General features: G+C 51.3%; 3 protein-coding genes across 3 annotated transcripts; 1 reads left to right on the top strand and 2 right to left on the bottom strand.

Annotated features, from left to right (window-relative positions):
- Window positions 1-452: 452 nt before the first annotated feature.
- Window positions 453-3,421, bottom strand: CTHT_0033570 (putative elongation factor; the record flags this gene model as incomplete). Its single annotated transcript, XM_006693732.1, has 6 exons — window positions 453-470; window positions 529-2,307; window positions 2,364-2,815; window positions 2,883-3,131; window positions 3,193-3,224; window positions 3,414-3,421. The coding sequence occupies 6 exons, from the start codon at window positions 3,419-3,421 to the stop codon at window positions 453-455; spliced, it is 2,538 nt and encodes an 845-aa protein (XP_006693795.1).
- Window positions 3,422-4,905: 1,484 nt separating this feature from the next.
- CTHT_0033560 (uncharacterized protein) lies at window positions 4,906-6,932 on the bottom strand (the record flags this gene model as incomplete). The annotated part of the gene is made up of 7 exons (XM_006693731.1): window positions 4,906-5,000; window positions 5,062-5,356; window positions 5,428-6,429; window positions 6,480-6,567; window positions 6,627-6,680; window positions 6,743-6,760; window positions 6,844-6,932. The coding sequence occupies 7 exons, from the start codon at window positions 6,930-6,932 to the stop codon at window positions 4,906-4,908; spliced, it is 1,641 nt and encodes a 546-aa protein (XP_006693794.1).
- A 756-nt stretch (window positions 6,933-7,688) lies between these two features.
- On the top strand, window positions 7,689-17,769 carry CTHT_0033550 (uncharacterized protein; the record flags this gene model as incomplete). The annotated part of the gene is made up of 4 exons (XM_006693730.1): window positions 7,689-7,735; window positions 7,805-7,840; window positions 7,901-17,459; window positions 17,734-17,769. The coding sequence occupies 4 exons, from the start codon at window positions 7,689-7,691 to the stop codon at window positions 17,767-17,769; spliced, it is 9,678 nt and encodes a 3,225-aa protein (XP_006693793.1).
- Between the last annotated feature and the right edge of the window lie 182 nt (window positions 17,770-17,951).

Raw genomic sequence — 17,951 nt, 5'->3', positions numbered from 1 at the left:
TGGTTCTTCAAAACTTTAGAATTGTTACTGCCACCCTGTGCTGATCTTGAGTTGTGCAAAGTGTCAGACGAAACAGATCCGGCATAACTCTACAAAGAAACAGACGAAAAGTTGGCGAAGAAGCCTACTAGGTAGTACGTAGTATATATATATAATCACTTGATTCGATCTTGAGCCATTTCGGTCGGCAACTTTGGTCAAACTTCACGAGCTTCATTGATACCTTTCTACCTTTTGCTACCAAACAGGGGGTGCATGATCTGGCTGTATGATCCGAGTCCAATAACACTCTATAGATTTGGTTATGGAACTCCGCTGTGCCGCCTGCTTGCCTCTGTTATTTCGTCGACCCAACAATCCTACAAACCTCGAGGAAACTAGGCCAAACGAAGTGGCGCTTAAGTTCCCGAGGGCTCGATTCAGCAGGTTACCCGGAAACCACCAAACAGCGTTTAGAGCTTGTCGTAGTACTGGATTACTTGTTAGCATTTTACCGAACCCAGAGGGATAGGGGTCATCGTCACTTACGTTCTCGTAGCCCGGGACCTCCACCTTGAGACCCTTGCGCTTGCGCATCTCCTGGACAACTTGGCCAACCTTGGTAGTAGGATCCAGAGGAGAACCACCAGGAAGAACCTGCCAGTGATCGAAGACAGACTGAGGGAAGGCCTGACCAGAAGTAGCAGCACGCAGATCGCCATTGAAGCCGAAAGACTCCATGACGGGCAGATAGGCCTTGATGTTGAAGAGAGGAGTGCCTGGGCGCTGCTCCTCGCTGAAGACGTGACCTCTCCTGCGGGTGAGGACGCCGTAGACGCCGCCCATGGCGCTCTCGGGAACCTGAATCTCGACAAGGAAGATGGGCTCGAGGAGAGCAGGCTCGGCCAAGAGAGTTGCGGCGTACAGCACACGACGAGCAGTGGGAATAATCTGGCCACCACCACGGTGGATGGCATCAGCGTGCAGAGTAACATCAAGGATGTTGAAGCGGATGGAGCGCATCGGCTCCTCACCAAGGGGACCCTCGCGAGTGGCCCACTGGAAACCGGAGACAACAGAATCCTTGATTTCCTGCAGGTACTGGACGGCCTTGGTCTGGTCGACCAGCAGGTTGGCGCCAGTGGTATCGGGACCGAAAGCCCAAATCTTGCGGGCATCGGTGACATCCCAGCCGAAGTCGTCAGCGAGGACACGGGCGCGGGCCTTGAAATCGTCCCGAGGCGAGATGCGTCCAGCCTCGATCTCCTTGCAGAGCTCCTCATCAAGAGGCTCAGCAACCATGTACAAACGGTTGTGCTTGTTAGGAGACTTGGACAGGGCAGTCATGCTCGACTTGGAAGTGACAGTCTCACGGTACTGGACGACAGGGTCCGAAATGTTGAGAGGAACACCGGCGTGGTCCTCCTCGAGATCCTTCAGGCAAATCTCAAGGTGAAGCTCACCAGCGCCAGCAACGACGTGCTCGCCAGACTCAGAGGTGTAGCACAGGACGCAAGGATCCGACTTGGACAGACGCTTGAGACCTTCGACAAGCTTGGGAAGATCGGCAGCGTTCTTGACCTGGACAGAGCGGCGCACGACGGGCGAGACAGAGAACTTCATGACCTTGAGGTTGTGGGCCGTCTCGCTGGTGGTGAGGGTACCAGACTTGAGCAGGAACTGGTCAATGCCGACCAGACCAACGATGTTGCCGGCGGGCAGGTCATCAATGGGTTCAACCTTGGCGCCCATCATCAGGACGGTACGCTGGATAGCCTTGATGAAGAGATCGTCTTTCTTGCCAGGGGTGTAGTTGGGACCCTGGATGCGGACCTTGAGACCGGAGCGGACGGTACCGGAGAAGACACGGCCGAAAGCATAGAAGCGACCCTTATCGGAGGTCGGCACCATCTTGGAGACATACAACATCAGAGGGCCGTTAGGGTTGCAGTCACGGATACTGATGGCAGCCTCATCGTCCAGAGGACCCTCGTAGAGGGTCTCGACACGATACTTTTGGGCCGTGACGGGCGACGGGAGGTGCAGGATCATCATTTCCAGCAGGCAGTCAGCAGCCGGCAGGAAAGTACGCATGACGGCCTTCAGAAGTTGCTTGCCCTCCTTGTCGCGGTCCTCAGCGGGAAGCTTGAGGTTCAGCTTATCAAGGAGTGTGTTGACCTCATCCTTCTTGAAGTTCATGACAGCATTGAAGATCCTGAAGATGGGGTCGAGGATGAACTGGCAGAAGGCACGTTCAAGTTGGGTGCCGTCAGCAGCAGTCGGGCTCTTGGTCCACTTCTTGGTCTTGGGGTTGAAGTAGTTGTCGCCCTGTGTCTAGTTAGCAAGGCATCTCGCATCGCGTCTGGCAAGCGCAAGAAACCTACCCAGAGACGCTCCATCATCTTGTTGCGGTCAACACCGAACTTCTTAGCGTAGCGGGTGGCGAACTGGCGGATAGTGAAAGCCCAGCCGTGGAGACCAGAGCCGAAAGCGACGGTACCCTTTTCGGGGTAGACCTGAACGTCGCCAAGGGCCTTGTCAAGATAGGTAGAGATGATGACGTTGACCGACTCGATGGTGCGGGAGAAGGACTGGTAAAGGTCCTCCTTGGTGACCTGAAGCTCGAGCAGAGCACGGTCAACCTTGTTAATGATAACAACAGGCTTGATGCGCTCAGCAAGGGCCTGGCGAAGCACAGTCTCAGTCTGGACGCAGACACCCTCGACAGTGTCGACGACGACGAGGGCACCATCAGTGACACGAAGAGCAGCAGTGACCTCGGACGAGAAGTCGACGTGGCCGGGGGAGTCAATGAGGTTGATCAGGAAGTCCTTGCCTGCGAAGAAATCAGCAATTGGCCAATTGGAGGGGAAAGGAAACTGAGGGGGGGAGGGGAGCTTTACCGTTGGACTCCTGGCCAACAATGTCCTTGAGATCCTCCTCATCGGGCAAGCTGCCGTAGAGGGAAATGGCAGTGGACTTAATAGTAATACCACGTTCTTGTTCATCGGCTCGCGTATCTGTCGCGCGAGCCTCACCAGCCTTACCGGTAGAAATGATACCGGCCTTAGCCAGAAGAGAGTCGGTCAGGGTGGACTTGCCGTGATCGACATGCGCAATGACGGACATGTTGCGCACGTTCGTGGGCTTGTCTGCATTCGACAGTCAGCACAAAAGCCAACGCCATCCTTCACATCATGGCAGACAACTTACCCATCAAGGCCCGAATCTCCTCAATCGTGAAGCTGTTGTCGAGACATTGTCAATACTGTTCTCACCGTCGTCATTGGCAGTCCTGTCCCTTATCTCCGGGCGGGGTAGAGCAAAAGCAGAAATGTCGCTGGATATGTGCAATGAGCACAGCAAGCGGCAGCGACAAACTGCTCTGCCCCAGTGAAGGAAATGACCAGTAGAAAATAACTTGCTGCACTTACTTGACCATTTTGGCGGTTTTGTTGGCGACAAACTGCTAAAATGGGTTTTGGTTTGGTGATGAGGGTTGGTGAAGAAATCTCCCGGAGAAGAGATTTTTTTTAACCCCAAGGGCAGGTGTTAAGGTTGGCGAACCCAAGAGTGATAACAGGGTCCCCGCAGGCCTACTCAGTGGATCAGCTATCAGCCCCAGACCGACAGCTGGAAACAAGAGGAGGCTGGTGAGAGGAAAGGCGACAAGGACAGTGGAATTTGTATGCCAGCTGCTCTTTGGCCCTTTATTTGCGGTTGTGAAGGAGAGGAAAACTGTTCAGGCAGCGGGGGGAATGACTTGAGGAGGGGTAAAACGACGAAATAGTGGGGCCGGTCAACATGATTTGCTGCCCCTCCATTGGCCCCTGCTACCTAGATTGTGCGTCGGCTGATGCAACTGGCCAGGACGAGGGCAAGCCCTGCCGTGCCTCTCGCTAATCCAAAACAACAAAGCAAACCCCGCGATCAACCAGAAATTTTTCAACGCACCTTTCAGGTTCTTGGTCAGCACAAGATGCAGAAAGTTGTAACCCACAAACGTGTGCGAATGATGCTACGCATCGATTGCACACAAAACTAGATGCCTATGACAGCAGCGATAGCTCGGGCTAACAGCTCTTGGTGCTTTAATATTATCCTTTAGCTCAAACGTCGTGACAAGAGCTCCGCAACACTCAGAAGCTTGGGACCCGCATCTGCTGCTGATGCAGGTTTAGTCGTCCCATGAATCCAATGCGCCGTGGCAAAACCGATGAGCAAAGCCGGCGTGGGATGGCCAGCTTTTGCCCCGGGGCCGAAAATCGTCCACTACTCTTGCATGCCATCTGACAACGAATCGATACCAGCTTACTTACACCTCGCCATTCATGGGTAGGGTTCCTGAGTAATCGACCTTTATTGCAGCTCCATGTGTCTCACAGCGCGACTGGCTCGAAGGAAGGCAGTACAAAAGTCATTGCCATACGGAGTCTATAGGCCGGGTTGCTGTATCTGGAAAGTAGGTAGGTACATACAGTGTGAAATCATGACTCTGTGCCGGAATGATACTGTGGCTCAGAGACCCCAAGGTCCCAAACAGATCGCTTTCTGTCATCGTCTTATTATCCTCAAATCAGGAGACAATCAAGCCAACAATCAACGACCCTAAGCGACTGGCCCAGACATTTCTAGGATTGATATCAATTACGGACAGGGCAGGTGATGTAAAGTTGTGCTTGGAACGTCTCGCAACATGGGACATTTTAAGCTAGGTACCTCGATGCACCACTGTCTAGACATCAGTCCTGGCCTATCCGAGCGCAGCAGAAACAAAAGTAAAGGGTATCTACAAAGTATCATCTGAGAAGCGCTCTGACATGCGGTTTTTGAAAGGGCAACCATTGAGACGCTACTACCTCCCCCAAACGTTTTCTTCCTTATCGACGACAAAGTGTGGGCTTGTCTGGCGCGAAGTCTCGTTCTCTATTTCTTGTCCCCATACTTGGAATCCTTCTTCACTTGGTCCGTCATGAACTGGAAGGGCAGTCTTCCAATGGTTGGCTCCAGGATCTTGAGGCCTGTGTAGGCCCTGCTCGGCATCGACATTAAAGTCGTCTGTGGTAATTTCAGGATGCGTACCAACAGTGGGGCCGTACGCAATTTCGAGGGGGTTCTTCCCCAGGGCATAGGAAGGGTTGGGAGATGATGTTTGTGAGATTGCTTTCTTCTTCCCTTTCTTATCCGTGACCCCAGCTTGGGGACCTTCTTGGACCTTTTTTTTCTGTCTCCCTAGGGGATCGTCAGACCTAACAGAGTGCGCCGAACTTGATGAAGAGCGGTTGTATACGCTTCCTGTGAGCGTATGCTGATACAGACTTGGATGAGGCGACATATATCGTTTACTGGCAGGCTCACTTGCCGTGATAACAGGATACTAAACGTGTAATGTTAGCGAAACCAAACAGGGTAGTGGGATTAAAAGAAGATTACTCCAGAGAATCTTACATTCCAATCTCCGTATTCCAGCTTCCGCGCACTCTCGTATAGCTGTTCTTCCTCGGGATCAAGAACAGGTTCCTCAAAGCTATTGGTATGTGGAGAGATGGATCCGTTTCTTCGACTTGGGCCGCCATTTCCCCCAAGCAGAGGCGTCGTTTCCTTGATCTCTTCTGGTCTGGGAAGCCAATATTTCCCCTTTCCTCCTCGTTCATATCGCATCCCTGCTTTGATGCGGGCCAGGCGCGACCGGGAGAGCTCATGGGCCATAATCTTGTCTCCAGAGTCAAAAATCCGATAGCCGTATTTATCACCCTTGAAGGTCTCTTTGGAGTCTTGAATAAGGTCGCGAATTCCAAAAGCATCTCTTGCGGCATAGTACACTGGCATTCTTGCCGATGCGATCCGATTGTCGGCAAAATCGTGCCATGAAAAGGCATACCAGTGGGCAATCGCAAAGGCTGGCATCTCGATGCAGATCAAGAAATCCTGGATAGCAGCCGCAAGGTTGTCTGGAGTGTAGCCCTCAACTTGGTCGGGAATGGCACCTAACCAAACTAGGATGGAGAGGAAGAAGCCTTGCCAGTATGAAGCAAAAATAATGAGCTTGACGCAAAGGAATTTCGGGATTGGACGGAAGGGTTTAAGGTCATTGTTCATGCAAACCCAGAATAATCCGAGCGAATAAAGGCTGATGGTCACGCTGATGTTGTAGATGATGCCGCTCCAAAAATAGCCTGACTTGAGTCCGATATAACCCTCTTGATATGTGTCGGTTGCTTTCATGATGATGGTAGCCAGCGCAAGAATCGGCTTCAGCCATGCATACTGCAAGATCCCACGCTTGATAGCGAGAAAGGTATAGGGGTCCGAGATGTCAACGCGGGGTAAGACATGGTTAAGGGGCCAGAGATGATGGACTGGTTCTCGGCCGTGGGTCATTATGATGAGGGCACGTTCGCCGTTGAGGTAGTTGATTAACAACTGGAAGAACGTGTATATGGTGAACGCCTGGAGCAATAAGCTTTCATGTCACGGGCGATAGCAAAACTAGTCCTCACCTCATAGATGTCCCGGACTGGGTCAAGGAAATCGGCTGCCAACCGGGAGACCATGCTGGTCCAAGAGGCGATCGAGTATATCGGAACCCTATCGATAAACGGCTAAGTATTCTGCACATATCAAGGATGGGATCCAGGTAGTCGTACATAAGAAGGATGCGGACAACATATCGTTGTAGCAGCGGCTTCCGATAATTTTTCCTACGCGGCCAACATTAGTAGGACAGGACGGGGCATGGTTCCGTCATGCAGAGCGTGCTTACAGCTGAAGCCATATTGACCTAGCTCAGGGTAGTGTCGCATCAGTACACTGGGAACTTGCAGAATGTGGGATATGGCTAATTGGGAGAGCCAGATCACGTACACAATAGAGAGCAAAGTCGCGATGAGGGATGCGACACCGGCAACAACAGTGGTTGCTGCCTCGAACTTCTGCCCAGTACCTCCGGTCATTGTGATAAGCTGAGGACTCGAAGATATAGTATGATGGCAGTGACTTGCTCAAAGCTCCGCCATCAGAAGGCATGGAGACTGTAGTTGGCAATCATGACACGACGGACGATGGTTGGGAACGCGCGGAATGAGCTGGCAGGCGATAAAGCCGATGACGACGGTGTTAGCTTGCCAGCAGGCAGTGGCCTTGTCAGGCTGCGAGGTGCTGAGAGCTCTGTCGTTGTGCTGCGGAGCGCCGCACGAAACCACTGGCCAACGATGCAGCCTCAGGTCGGGAGCTTCCCGAAATGTGGGAAGCTTCTCGGCCAATCAGCGTTTGGTGCTGGATACACCCTTGTCTGGAACCCCTGTACAGCAGCAACCCACCGCCCATGGAGGTACCTCACCACATCCATGTGCACACGAGCACGTTGCAGTTCACGCTAGTTGAGCGACCCAACAACTGCCGTATCCAAAGTGCAGGATCTTAAGACCTACAAGCAGAGCACGTTAGAATTTTGAAATTTTGACTCTTTGACGGATAAGCCATATCCATAATCACGTTTCCCCTGAACAGAGGGATGTGATGCGGAAGCAAACCTTTCAAGTCAAGCCTTTTTTTAAGTCACGTTGTGGCTCACAAATAAGCAACCAGCCCTGCGCGCACATCTCCTTTCTTTCGCGTCAGACCGCAGCATGACGCTCAGTGCAACCTGCCTTCCCAGGGTCTATCAGAAACGTGATCGTTGGTGGCCGGAAGAAACTTCAACCTTTAACATGGCGAGTGATGGTCTCCCTTCGAGCCAAGGACCCATGTTTAACGCGTATGTCCAGCGCCCTGAAGGTTCCATTTCGTTAGGTAACTTGGATTAACCCATTTCTTGATGTTTCAGGGATTTCCTTGGAGTCCTCATAGCCTGTGCTAGTCTGTAAGTACTTGCGCCTACCACTTCTCCGGAGTTTCTGTTCAGTTGTTGATGGCAAATCAGAGCGATCTTCTCCTTGCTGTACTTCAACCGGGTGTTCGCTTCGCTCGTGTCCTGGGGAATCCGCACCTACACATGGCACCGCTACCAGATTTATATCGATATCCAAGCCCTGCAGATCTCTCTACTTGCCGGTCGCATCTTTTTCACTGGTCTCCGCTACCATGGGAACAATGAGACCATACTGGTCCAAAACGGGCATATTACTTGGGCCTACTGGTTGCGCAGGGTGCGAGAGGTACAGATCGGGAAAAATAAGGCAGCCAGACAGGATGATGATGGCGCGCCTGCCGACCACTTGACCAAGCTGCCATGCCGCGTCAAAGTCTCCCTCATGGGCCTGGAGTGGTTCATATACAACCGAAGTCCGGCCTACGATTCTGTTCTTGCTGGCCTTGACAAGTCTGACCCAGTGGCCAACAACACAAGGGAGCGCGACGTTCAAACCGAAACCGTGCCTGGCTCTACTCTGAAGCTGCGGAAGAGACGACAGGACCGACCTACTAAGATAGATGGAGCTACTCGCGCAATGTCCTCTGCGAGCCGTGAAAAAAATAGTGGTTCTTCGGACCGTCCTTGCTCTCCTGTCGCGGGACATCCTTCCAGCCTACGATCGTCAGCATCAGAAACGGACGATCGAGAAAGAAATGGGAGTGACCACGCAGCCCAGTACGAATCCCAGCTCCCGCTGTTCCTCCAGCTTCTCCCTATACACATCGAATGCGAGAAAGCAGCATTGGTGATGGGTAATGAAAACACCAGGGCTGTCCTTATCATCAAGGCGGATACCTTGTCAGGCGAGGTTGATGCTTCCGAGACAAAAACTCCTGATCCCTACCGTCAGTACTTTCGGTTCAAATTCAACCACCCAGTCATTGAAATGAGGGAGAACCCAGACTATAAAGAGGACCAAGCTGCCCGAGCCGCGCGGGACAAGCACATCCCCCAGGGACCGCTTGCTTCTCCACCAAAACGGTCGTTCCTTCGCTGGCAACGCCACGGGTTGCACGCTGGTCTCAGGCGTCTGATACCGTTCTTGAACCCTTCTGTCGAGTCCCTTTCGTCTTCTGACAGAGATATTGACACAGCAACGGGCCAGGTTCCACCCAGTGGTCAATGGCAGGGGCTCTCTCGCTACCTTTCGGATGATACCGAAGATCAAAGGTCACGATGGGCATCATGCGAATATGCTGCGGTGCCAACACTGTTAGATAGCCCAGAGGCTTCTTTGACCATCTTCTGGGATGTTGCGGGCAAAGTGGCCCCAGGTCTTGGAGAGGATGCGTCAGGGAGGGCCCTCAACATCAACGGTGCAGAACCACCTGCTTGGTCAATCACTTTGTCAATCCACGGTGGCTCCATCAACTACGGTCCATGGGCGGATAGACATCGCGCTGAGCTTCAACGCATCTTTGTGCCGAGCCTTTGTAAAGATGCTGTCCCCGCTTCGCCTTTGCCTCCCGGTGCATTCCGAATGCCGACACAGTTCACATTCTATGTTGAGCTCACTGATGTCACTACTATTCGCATTCCAACCAAGGAAGAATCGAAGAACTGGAGGTGGAAGGGCAAGGAGTCGGTATCGAAAAAATTGCAGAGTCATGACACACGCCGGGTGCGACGATCTAAGAAGTCTGACCAACCTGCGGATGTGCACTCGCGACCGTACGGCTGGCTCGATATCAAAGTCCCATCCAACTCTACCGCCTCCTATTCCATGGATATGGTCGCAGGGCCTTCCGGATATACTGTCACTCTTGAAGTTGACTTCCCCACGACTGAAATCACAAGCAGCATCAACCATGAAGTGCTTTGGAGGTCCGGACGGCAAAGAATATCATGTGATCTTTCCACGCCACTGTCTTGGAATGGCCTGCGCCAGTGGCATTTTAATATCAGCAGCAATGAGTTGGAGCTCTATCTTTTGCGAGATCATGTGTTCCTTCTTACGGACGTCGTGGATGATTGGGCAACTGGACCTCCCACAGAGTACCTTGTCTTCACTCCTTTTAAGTATCATCTGAACTTCCAACTTCACGACGTCAAGCTCTTCCTTAACCTCAACGACGCCAATATCATCAACAATCCCACAGACCCAGAGGATAATACGTACCTCATAATCTCCAGCCCCCTCCTTCGAATCAAAACATGTATCCCAATCGACGAGTATCGCCCGATGAGGAACACTATCCCTTATGACATACGGGCTGACACTGTCTCGTTCGACTTGCATGTCCCTCCATGGAACACCCAAGCGTCGTTTTTGAGTTCAAAAGAAGTTGGACGCCTCGAAACCCTTGTTATCAAAGGCACATACCATTATAACGCGACTATCTCGCCCGGCAATATTGATACCCTCGTCGTAAATGTTACTGGACAGTCACTAGTTGCCACCTTCTATGGGTTCACTATCCGATACTTTCTCAAAGTTAAAGATAACTATTTTGGGGAGGATATTCATTTCAAGACCCTGGAGGAGTATCAGGAGTCGCTGCGACTGAAAGAGACGGACCCGGCTGCTGAGCTTGCCAATCGCCCTCCGCCCAAGAAATCAAATGACTTGGATGTCATACTTAGCGTCCGGACCGATGATCCCAAGATCATCCTGCCAGCAAATCTCTACTCATCTCAACGCCACATACAGATCGATACAGCGAGCTTGTGCCTTGACTTGCGCTTGACCAACTATTACATGGACATGGATCTTGTGGTGGCTCCGTTGAACTTCTCCCTTGGACACACGGGTTCGGGTGCAGAAACTCCCATGAGTTCGACGTCTAGCACTCAGATGTTCATCGATGGTCTGCACGTGTATGGTCATCGTCTTTTTGGACTTCCTCCGACCGAGCCGACCTACATGTGCAACTGGGACCTTTCGGCAGGCGCTCTTACCGGCGAGTGCACTGTGGAATTTTTGACGACCCTTGTTAACGCAGGTAAATCATTCGCATTTAGCTTCGACGATGACGAAAATGCCTTAATCCCTGCCTCGGCTCTCATTGTTTATGATATTACCTTCTTTCGAGCCCATGTGCACTCCGTTCGTCTCTGGCTACATGTTGAAGATGCTGCATTCCTTCTGTCAACAGGAACCATCAACCTCAGATACAACGACTGGGCCCGGTCGCATTATTCTAAGAGAGCTGTCATCAATATCCCAGATGTTAAGGTTTCTTGTCTGAACGCTGAGTCTGCCACGCGACATAAAAGCCGTTCGAGCCGCCAAGTGGAAGCAGATGCCCTTGTAGAGACGAGCGTGCGTCTAGCTGTCATCACACGAAAAGCCCACTTCTCAGCGGAGAGGAAACTTCAGCAAGACCTTGTCCGCGCCAGTGACCAACGAACACGCAGAACCCATTTTCTCATTCTCCCCGAACTTGTTGCGGACGGTCAACTACCTTCCAACGTGGAGCCTGCTTCTCAGAGCATTCCCCCTATGCCGACCCCTCTCAAACCGGAAGAGCTTACCGGAGGCGACGGTGCGTCTTTCATTTCGAGCGTCAGCTCGAACAGGTTTCAGGGGCTGAGGAGTCAGTCTTCGTTCTTGCCCTTTTCGAGTTCGGCGCAAAGAAGTGTGCGTAAGCCCCTCAGCTCAAAACGGTCAAGTAAGAAAGAGTTAACTTCCGAGCAAGGGAGCGCACGCTTTGGCGATGATGGGAGCACCCCATGGGAACATGCTTCACTGGCCCGACAGTCCCTCTATCACCGCACGTCAGGAGAAACCGTGAATTATCAGGATGCAGCACACAACACTGTCGCATTCTCGAGTCAATATTTTGCTCCGTACTTTCCACTCGAGCATGTTAGGCCAAGCCACCAGGATGCAATGATGCAAACCATTGAGGATGACGAAGCCGACCTAATCAAATTCGAGTTAGCAGACATCGATCCGACTTCCCTCGATGAAGACTTCGCCTATTCGGCTGTTGTGTTGGAACTTCCTCCAGGCCTAAATATGTTCTGCAACCCGACCTCTCTGCGCTATGTTGCAGCCCTTCTTTCCTCTCTTCAATGCCTCGACCCTGACAATATCCTCGATTCTTTGCAAATTGATTCCATGAAAGAGATCTTTGATATGCAGAAAGATCAGACGATGAAGGGTCGTATTGGTGACTTTATGGTCAAGCTTCCCCAGGTCAATTTGCGTCTTGTCAACCCTGCAAGCCTTGACTCGCTGGATCAAGCCACTGATGAGCATGACCAATACGACGTAGTCCTCAAAAAGCTCTCTTTTATGTCTCGAATACATACAACCTGGCAAGATCCATTTAAGGCAGCTTCAAGACAAGCCCGAAATGCATTCCATCTCCGGTTGGCGTCCATTGAAATCGCAGCAACTGAAAGATTGCAAGGTGTGGGTAATCCTCAAGCAGCCGCATCAGCAAGAGTTGAAAATGTGATAGCTTTTGGCGATACCAGAGATGCTACTTCTCTCTATCTCGAAGTTGATGCAATTGGAGCCAGTACATCTTCCGGGAAAGTTGATTCTTTGGCTTCATTGATACATCGAGCCAGTCTTTTAGGAGCTGATCTTGGCAAACTCTTCTCCGAAACCTCATCCCAGGAGAAGATGGTGACGCGAAATCTTGTTCGTCACCTTATTGCAAAGAAACAAGAAACACCAGATCCCTCATTCTTAGTCCGTCCTTCAGCAGTTCTCAGGTCCGCAACTCAGCACTTGAGAACCTTCGATTCGTGGAAGTTGATAATGCGTCTTCGCCAAATGTGGACGGTGTTGGAGGCGACTGAGGCCGAGGAACTTCTTGCCTCCTGTTTTACACCGCCAACGATTTCTCTGATTCAAGCCAAGAAGGAAGTACTTTCGGCTTTCGAAGGATGGAGAAGTTGGGACTTGGACAACATTGAGGAGAGTGTCTTTGTCAATTTGATTTTCGGCAACGGTGTTGATCGCTCGGCGTCATCAGCCACCAACAAGCCAACGTTTGTGGCTGCAAAGATCAAGCAACTGCAGCTCGCACTGAATCCAGGACCGAAGCAAAATGGGATCATACTTTTAGATCTGGCTATAAGGGTCCAACTGGAGCCCTCTTCGGACCAGCATCTTGGTGAAGGTTTACCCCCTAGCATTACTTCAAACATCATTAATGTCAGCTGTGGTAATGCCACTGTCAGTTTGAACTGGGAGCTATACGAACTCGCTGAGAATATTCTCAATTTGGTGGAGAGAATCGATTCACAGTCTCTGAGCGAATCCCTTCCAACTTCGTCAGACGTTAACCAGACGAAGACCGTAGCGCATTCTCTGTCTGAGACTACAACTCATTGTGTTGTGGTTCTTGACCACGGCTCTCTCATCATTGAAGCAATCAACCTGTACTCGGAATCCTTCGCTGACCATGCACGGGCATCGCTTCTCGTTAAGAGAGGGGCCAACAATGCTACCGACACCAACCTGATCCTTAGCTGCGACTCGGTCTCTTCCAGCTTACGCAGCCATCATCAAAAACTCGCCAAGCTCTCTCTGGAAATGCCAAGTGTTTTTGCTTCTCACGAGTTGCGAGCCAGTGAAACCACGGATTCTCACACCATCAAAGCCACTGCTAGCAATCGATACATGAGCCTGATGGTCAAGCAGGACCCCATCACTCTGGCTGAAGTGTTGGACCTGTTAGTGCGAGATGAGTTTGCTCAGCTTTCCCAGCTAAAGAAACAGCTTCCGTCACTGCTCATGACTCCGGCAGCACCAAAAAACATAAAAGACCGACTCACCGCCTTCCGGGTGAATGTGGCTCTGTTCATGGATCGTTATACCATCACCATCCCATTGCTCCGCTCTCTCACCTATACGGTTCATGGAACAGTGTCGCGAGCAGCAATTGCAGCAAACTTTGGTCGAGAAATTATCTTTGACTTCGATATTAAAGAAAACTCCCACGATATTCAGATTCAAGCAAATAATGTTTCTCGGAGCATTTCTCTCCTCCAAATCCCTCCGACAAGTGGACGGATTCGAAGCCACATAGACCACGAAGAACACATGGTCAGTGTGTTTGCGTCGGTGGAGCTGGTGCAGTTGGATGTTGGAGCTGTATACAGCCTGCTGTCTGCTCTCAACAGGCCAGAGATATCGAGTGCCATGAGCGAGCTTCAAGAACAGATCAAGATCATTGAGGAACATATCAAAGAAGTCACTGGACATGAGGACTTGCATTTTGAAAAGGGCTCCCCGCGAAGCAACCAGAGTACTCTTGTTTATGCTGTTCACCTTACGCTGGCCGGAATTGAGATATTTGGGGAAACTCCACTCACGTCTGATACTACTGCTCTCGCGCACATTTCATTCTCTCTTGACAGCATTCATCTTAGTCTGGCCAACCGTGTAGAGCAACATGGCCCAACACTGACGTACCCCGAACTGAACCTCAACCTGCGGCGTATCTCATGCCAATTCAAGAGGGGTGTTGCCGGGGCAATGACATGCTGTGGCAATGTCGTGTTTGGAGCCCTGATTACCGCCTCTTCCCGGCCCAACGAAGATGGGAAAGAGGAAAGGTTCTTCCACGTTAGGAGCGACACATTTGAAGCTGATCTCTCACCTGCTACAGTCTCGACAGCTGTTGATGTCCTTGGATACATGAATGACAGGTTTAAAGATCTCGACACTTCTAAAGAGCTTGAGTACCTCCGAAGGTTCAAGCAATCCAGGCCCCGAATTGCCGTCAATAATGGGGAACCAGGGACTGAAACAGATATCATTGGTGCTTTCCTCTCCTCAATCACATATTCCTTCGAGTTCTGCAATATCCAGCTTGCATGGCTGGTCACCGATAAGGATGACATACTCACTCCTGGTAGTGAAGATCTTGTCCTATCCCTTGCCAGAATCGAGCTTGGAACCCGGACGAGGAACTCGGCTCGGCTCGCCATTGAGAATCTCCAGCTTCAGATGGTTCGTCCGTCGCACGACAAGCGGCTCAGGTCGCCGAACTCGGCACTCCTTCCAGAGGTAATATTCAACGTCGCTTACGTCTCAACAGCCGATATTCGGAGGCTTGCTTTTCAGGCAGTTGGCAAGCCTCTGGACGTTCGGCTGACATCAGGATTTATCATCCCCGCGGCACATTTGAATGACTCCATCAACTGGTCTCTTCAAAAAGTTCAGCAGGCCTCACAGAACTGGAGTCCGATTGTGTCAAGCCCTCCTCCAGAAGCAGTGAACCTACAGTCAGAAGAGCAATTGGAACGTAAGAATTTCATTGGGGGCAAGCGTCTTGAATCGCTGCTTATTGACGCCGATTTTGCTGGCGCTGTCGTCCACCTCACCGGACAGAAGCCTTCACGAGAATGGATTCCTCACCACAGGCCTGCTCGGCCGAGCAGCTCTGGAAAGCAAGGTCATTTCTCAGCTGATGAAACCGCGAGCAGCACAACACTTCGGTCACCTGGTTTGGCTTTCAAGCTGGAATTTAGGGACAACGGCAAGGATGACCCTTCGCTACATGCTGAAATCAAGATTGACGCCTCCAGCAACACCATATATCCGTCTGTCGTTCCCCTTATTGTAGAAATCAGCGACAGCATCAAGAAAATCGTTAGCAGTTCCGACGAGGGGACGGAGAGAAAACCCTCACTGAAAGCCCGCGATGTTACTGCTAGGGTCAAATTGCCGGAGGAAGACAACATCCTCGCTACTGATCCCACAACGATGCTCGGCCGGGTGAGGCTCAACCTAGGATTGCGGATTTGCCGGCAAGAGTTTTCCCTCAGCTGCCAACCTATTGCAAGAGTCGCTGCTACAGCCAGCTTCGACAGCGTTTACTTTATTGCAAACACTGTTCGATCAACGGATCAGGGCAACTTCTTTGCGGTTTCCGGCATCTTCACACACCTCCAAGCTTCCGTCCAGCATGTGTATTCGCGAGAATCAACAGGCAGCTTTAAGGTAGAGTCAATTGTCCTGTCTCTCCTGAACAGCAAACATCTCAGCGGTACCAGCGGTCTTTCGGCCATTCTCAAAGTTAGCCCCATGGAAGTGTCAATCAATGCAAAGCAACTTCAAGACTTCTTGCTCTTCCGGGAGATCTGGATTCCAAGCAATAAGGTAGATCCGACGGCACACCCCGTCGCAAAGCTCGTCACAGAAACCTCCCAAGGACACCTAGTGCAGCGCTACCAACAAGTTGCTGCGACCGCCGCGTTCCCGTGGACAGCGAGCATTTCCATCGAAGCACTCAAGATCGTCGTTGACCTTGGACAATCCCTGGGCAAATCAACCTTTTCAATCCAAGACTTCTGGGTCGCATCAAAGAAAACATCGGACTGGGAGCAAAACTTATGTCTCGGTTTTCGCATGATTGGAGTTGAAAGCACAGGAAGAATGAGTGGTTTCGTCGCTCTGGAAGACTTCAAGTTGCGAACCTGGATCAACTGGCCCGAACGTGAACAAGCGCTCAATGAGACCCCGCTGATTCAGGCGTCTGTGGGAATTAGGCAGCTCAGAGTCAAGGCAGCCTTCGACTATCAAGCTTTTCTTGTGGCAGACATCAGATCGCTCGAGTTTCTGATGTACAATGTCCGGCGCAGTCGTAAAGGGAGTGGCGACAAGCTCAAGGCTGTTTTCATTGGTGATGCTGTCCAAATTTTCGGCACCACTACATCGTCTTCGCAAGGAGTTGCCTTGTATCAGGCCTTCAAGCGCCTAATACAAGAACGAAAGGCAAATTTTGAAACCTCTCTGAAGGAGATCGAGAGGTATCTCCAGCGCAAGTCGGTATCGGCACCATCCGACGTAATCGAGCTTCTCAAAGCCGCAAAGTCCAACGTAAAGGATGATAACGTTGTAAAGTCTCCAATTTCTCTTGACACCGACGTTGCGGTTACCCTGAAGGCCCTTAATTTGGGCGTCTTCCCCAGTAGCTTCTCGGACCACCAAGTCTTCAAGATGGAAGCACTCAATGCCCAGGCACGGTTTGCCGCATCGGTCATCGACGATGGACGCATCCACAGCATCCTGGGCCTGACCTTGGGGCAACTGCGCATAGGACTCGCAAGCGTGCGGTCGCCGGCGTCACCACGAACTCTAGGAGAATTGAGCGTTGAAGACGTGGTGCAGAGTGCAACTGGTTCACGTGGAGGAACGATTCTCAAAGTACCCAAGGTCGAAGCAGTCATGCAAACTTGGCAACGAAATGACTCTAAACGAATTGACTACATCTTCAAGAGTGCATTTGAGGGCAAAGTTGAGGTTGGCTGGAACTACTCGCGCATCAGTTACATCCGCGGCATGTGGGCGAACCACACAAAGACTCTTGCTCAAACTTGGGGCAGGGAGCTGCCCAACGTGACAGCTATCCGCGTTACAGGCGTGGGACTGTCGCCAGACGACGAAGGCAAAGGGAAGGTTAAGGAGAAAGAAACAGAGAAGCAAAAAGACAACAAAATTACGGCCGAGGTCAATGTACCAGTGTCCAAGTACGAGTATGTTGCACTCGAGCCACCCATAATTGAGACCCCTCAGCTGCGCGACATGGGCGAGGCCACACCGCCACTGGAATGGATTGGCTTGCATCGCGAGAAGCTTCCGAACCTGACGCACCAAATAGTAATTGTGGCGTTGTTGGAGCTGGCGGGTGAAGTCGAAGATGCATATTCAAAAATACTGGGAAGTAGTTGAAGTTTTCTTGTCTCATGTTGTAGTTGTTTCACTGCAGGTTGCAATCCGTAGGACGTGCTTAAGGAGTCACGGTGCATCGATATGAAATAGAGTGGTGTAGGGGGGGTTTCCCCAGACTTCTTGGTTTCCTGATGGCTCTTTTCTGCTTAAAGGAACATGGGTTTTCACGACGTGTAACAGGGTATCTAAAACTTCCAAACAGATACTGCCGCATACCTACACACTGGACGCAGCCTAATGTTACAGACACATTCAACCTTTGATTTAGAATGGGTGCAAGGATAATGAAAACTGAGATACAGGTCGTACTAAGGACCGATTTTGGGACTGATTCTTCGTAGCCGCTGCAGATCCAGATTGTATGATCCTAGTCAAAACATGCTGGCCAAGGGGCAAGCCAGACTTGCGAGGTAGAACTCA

The sequence above is a fragment of the Thermochaetoides thermophila genome (genome assembly GCF_000221225.1).
Source record: "Thermochaetoides thermophila DSM 1495 unplaced genomic scaffold scf7180000011816, whole genome shotgun sequence".
In the NCBI taxonomy this organism is placed as follows: domain Eukaryota; kingdom Fungi; phylum Ascomycota; class Sordariomycetes; order Sordariales; family Chaetomiaceae; genus Thermochaetoides; species Thermochaetoides thermophila.
Note: the sequence above shows the minus strand (reverse complement) of the source record. Positions and strands in the feature narration are given on the sequence as shown.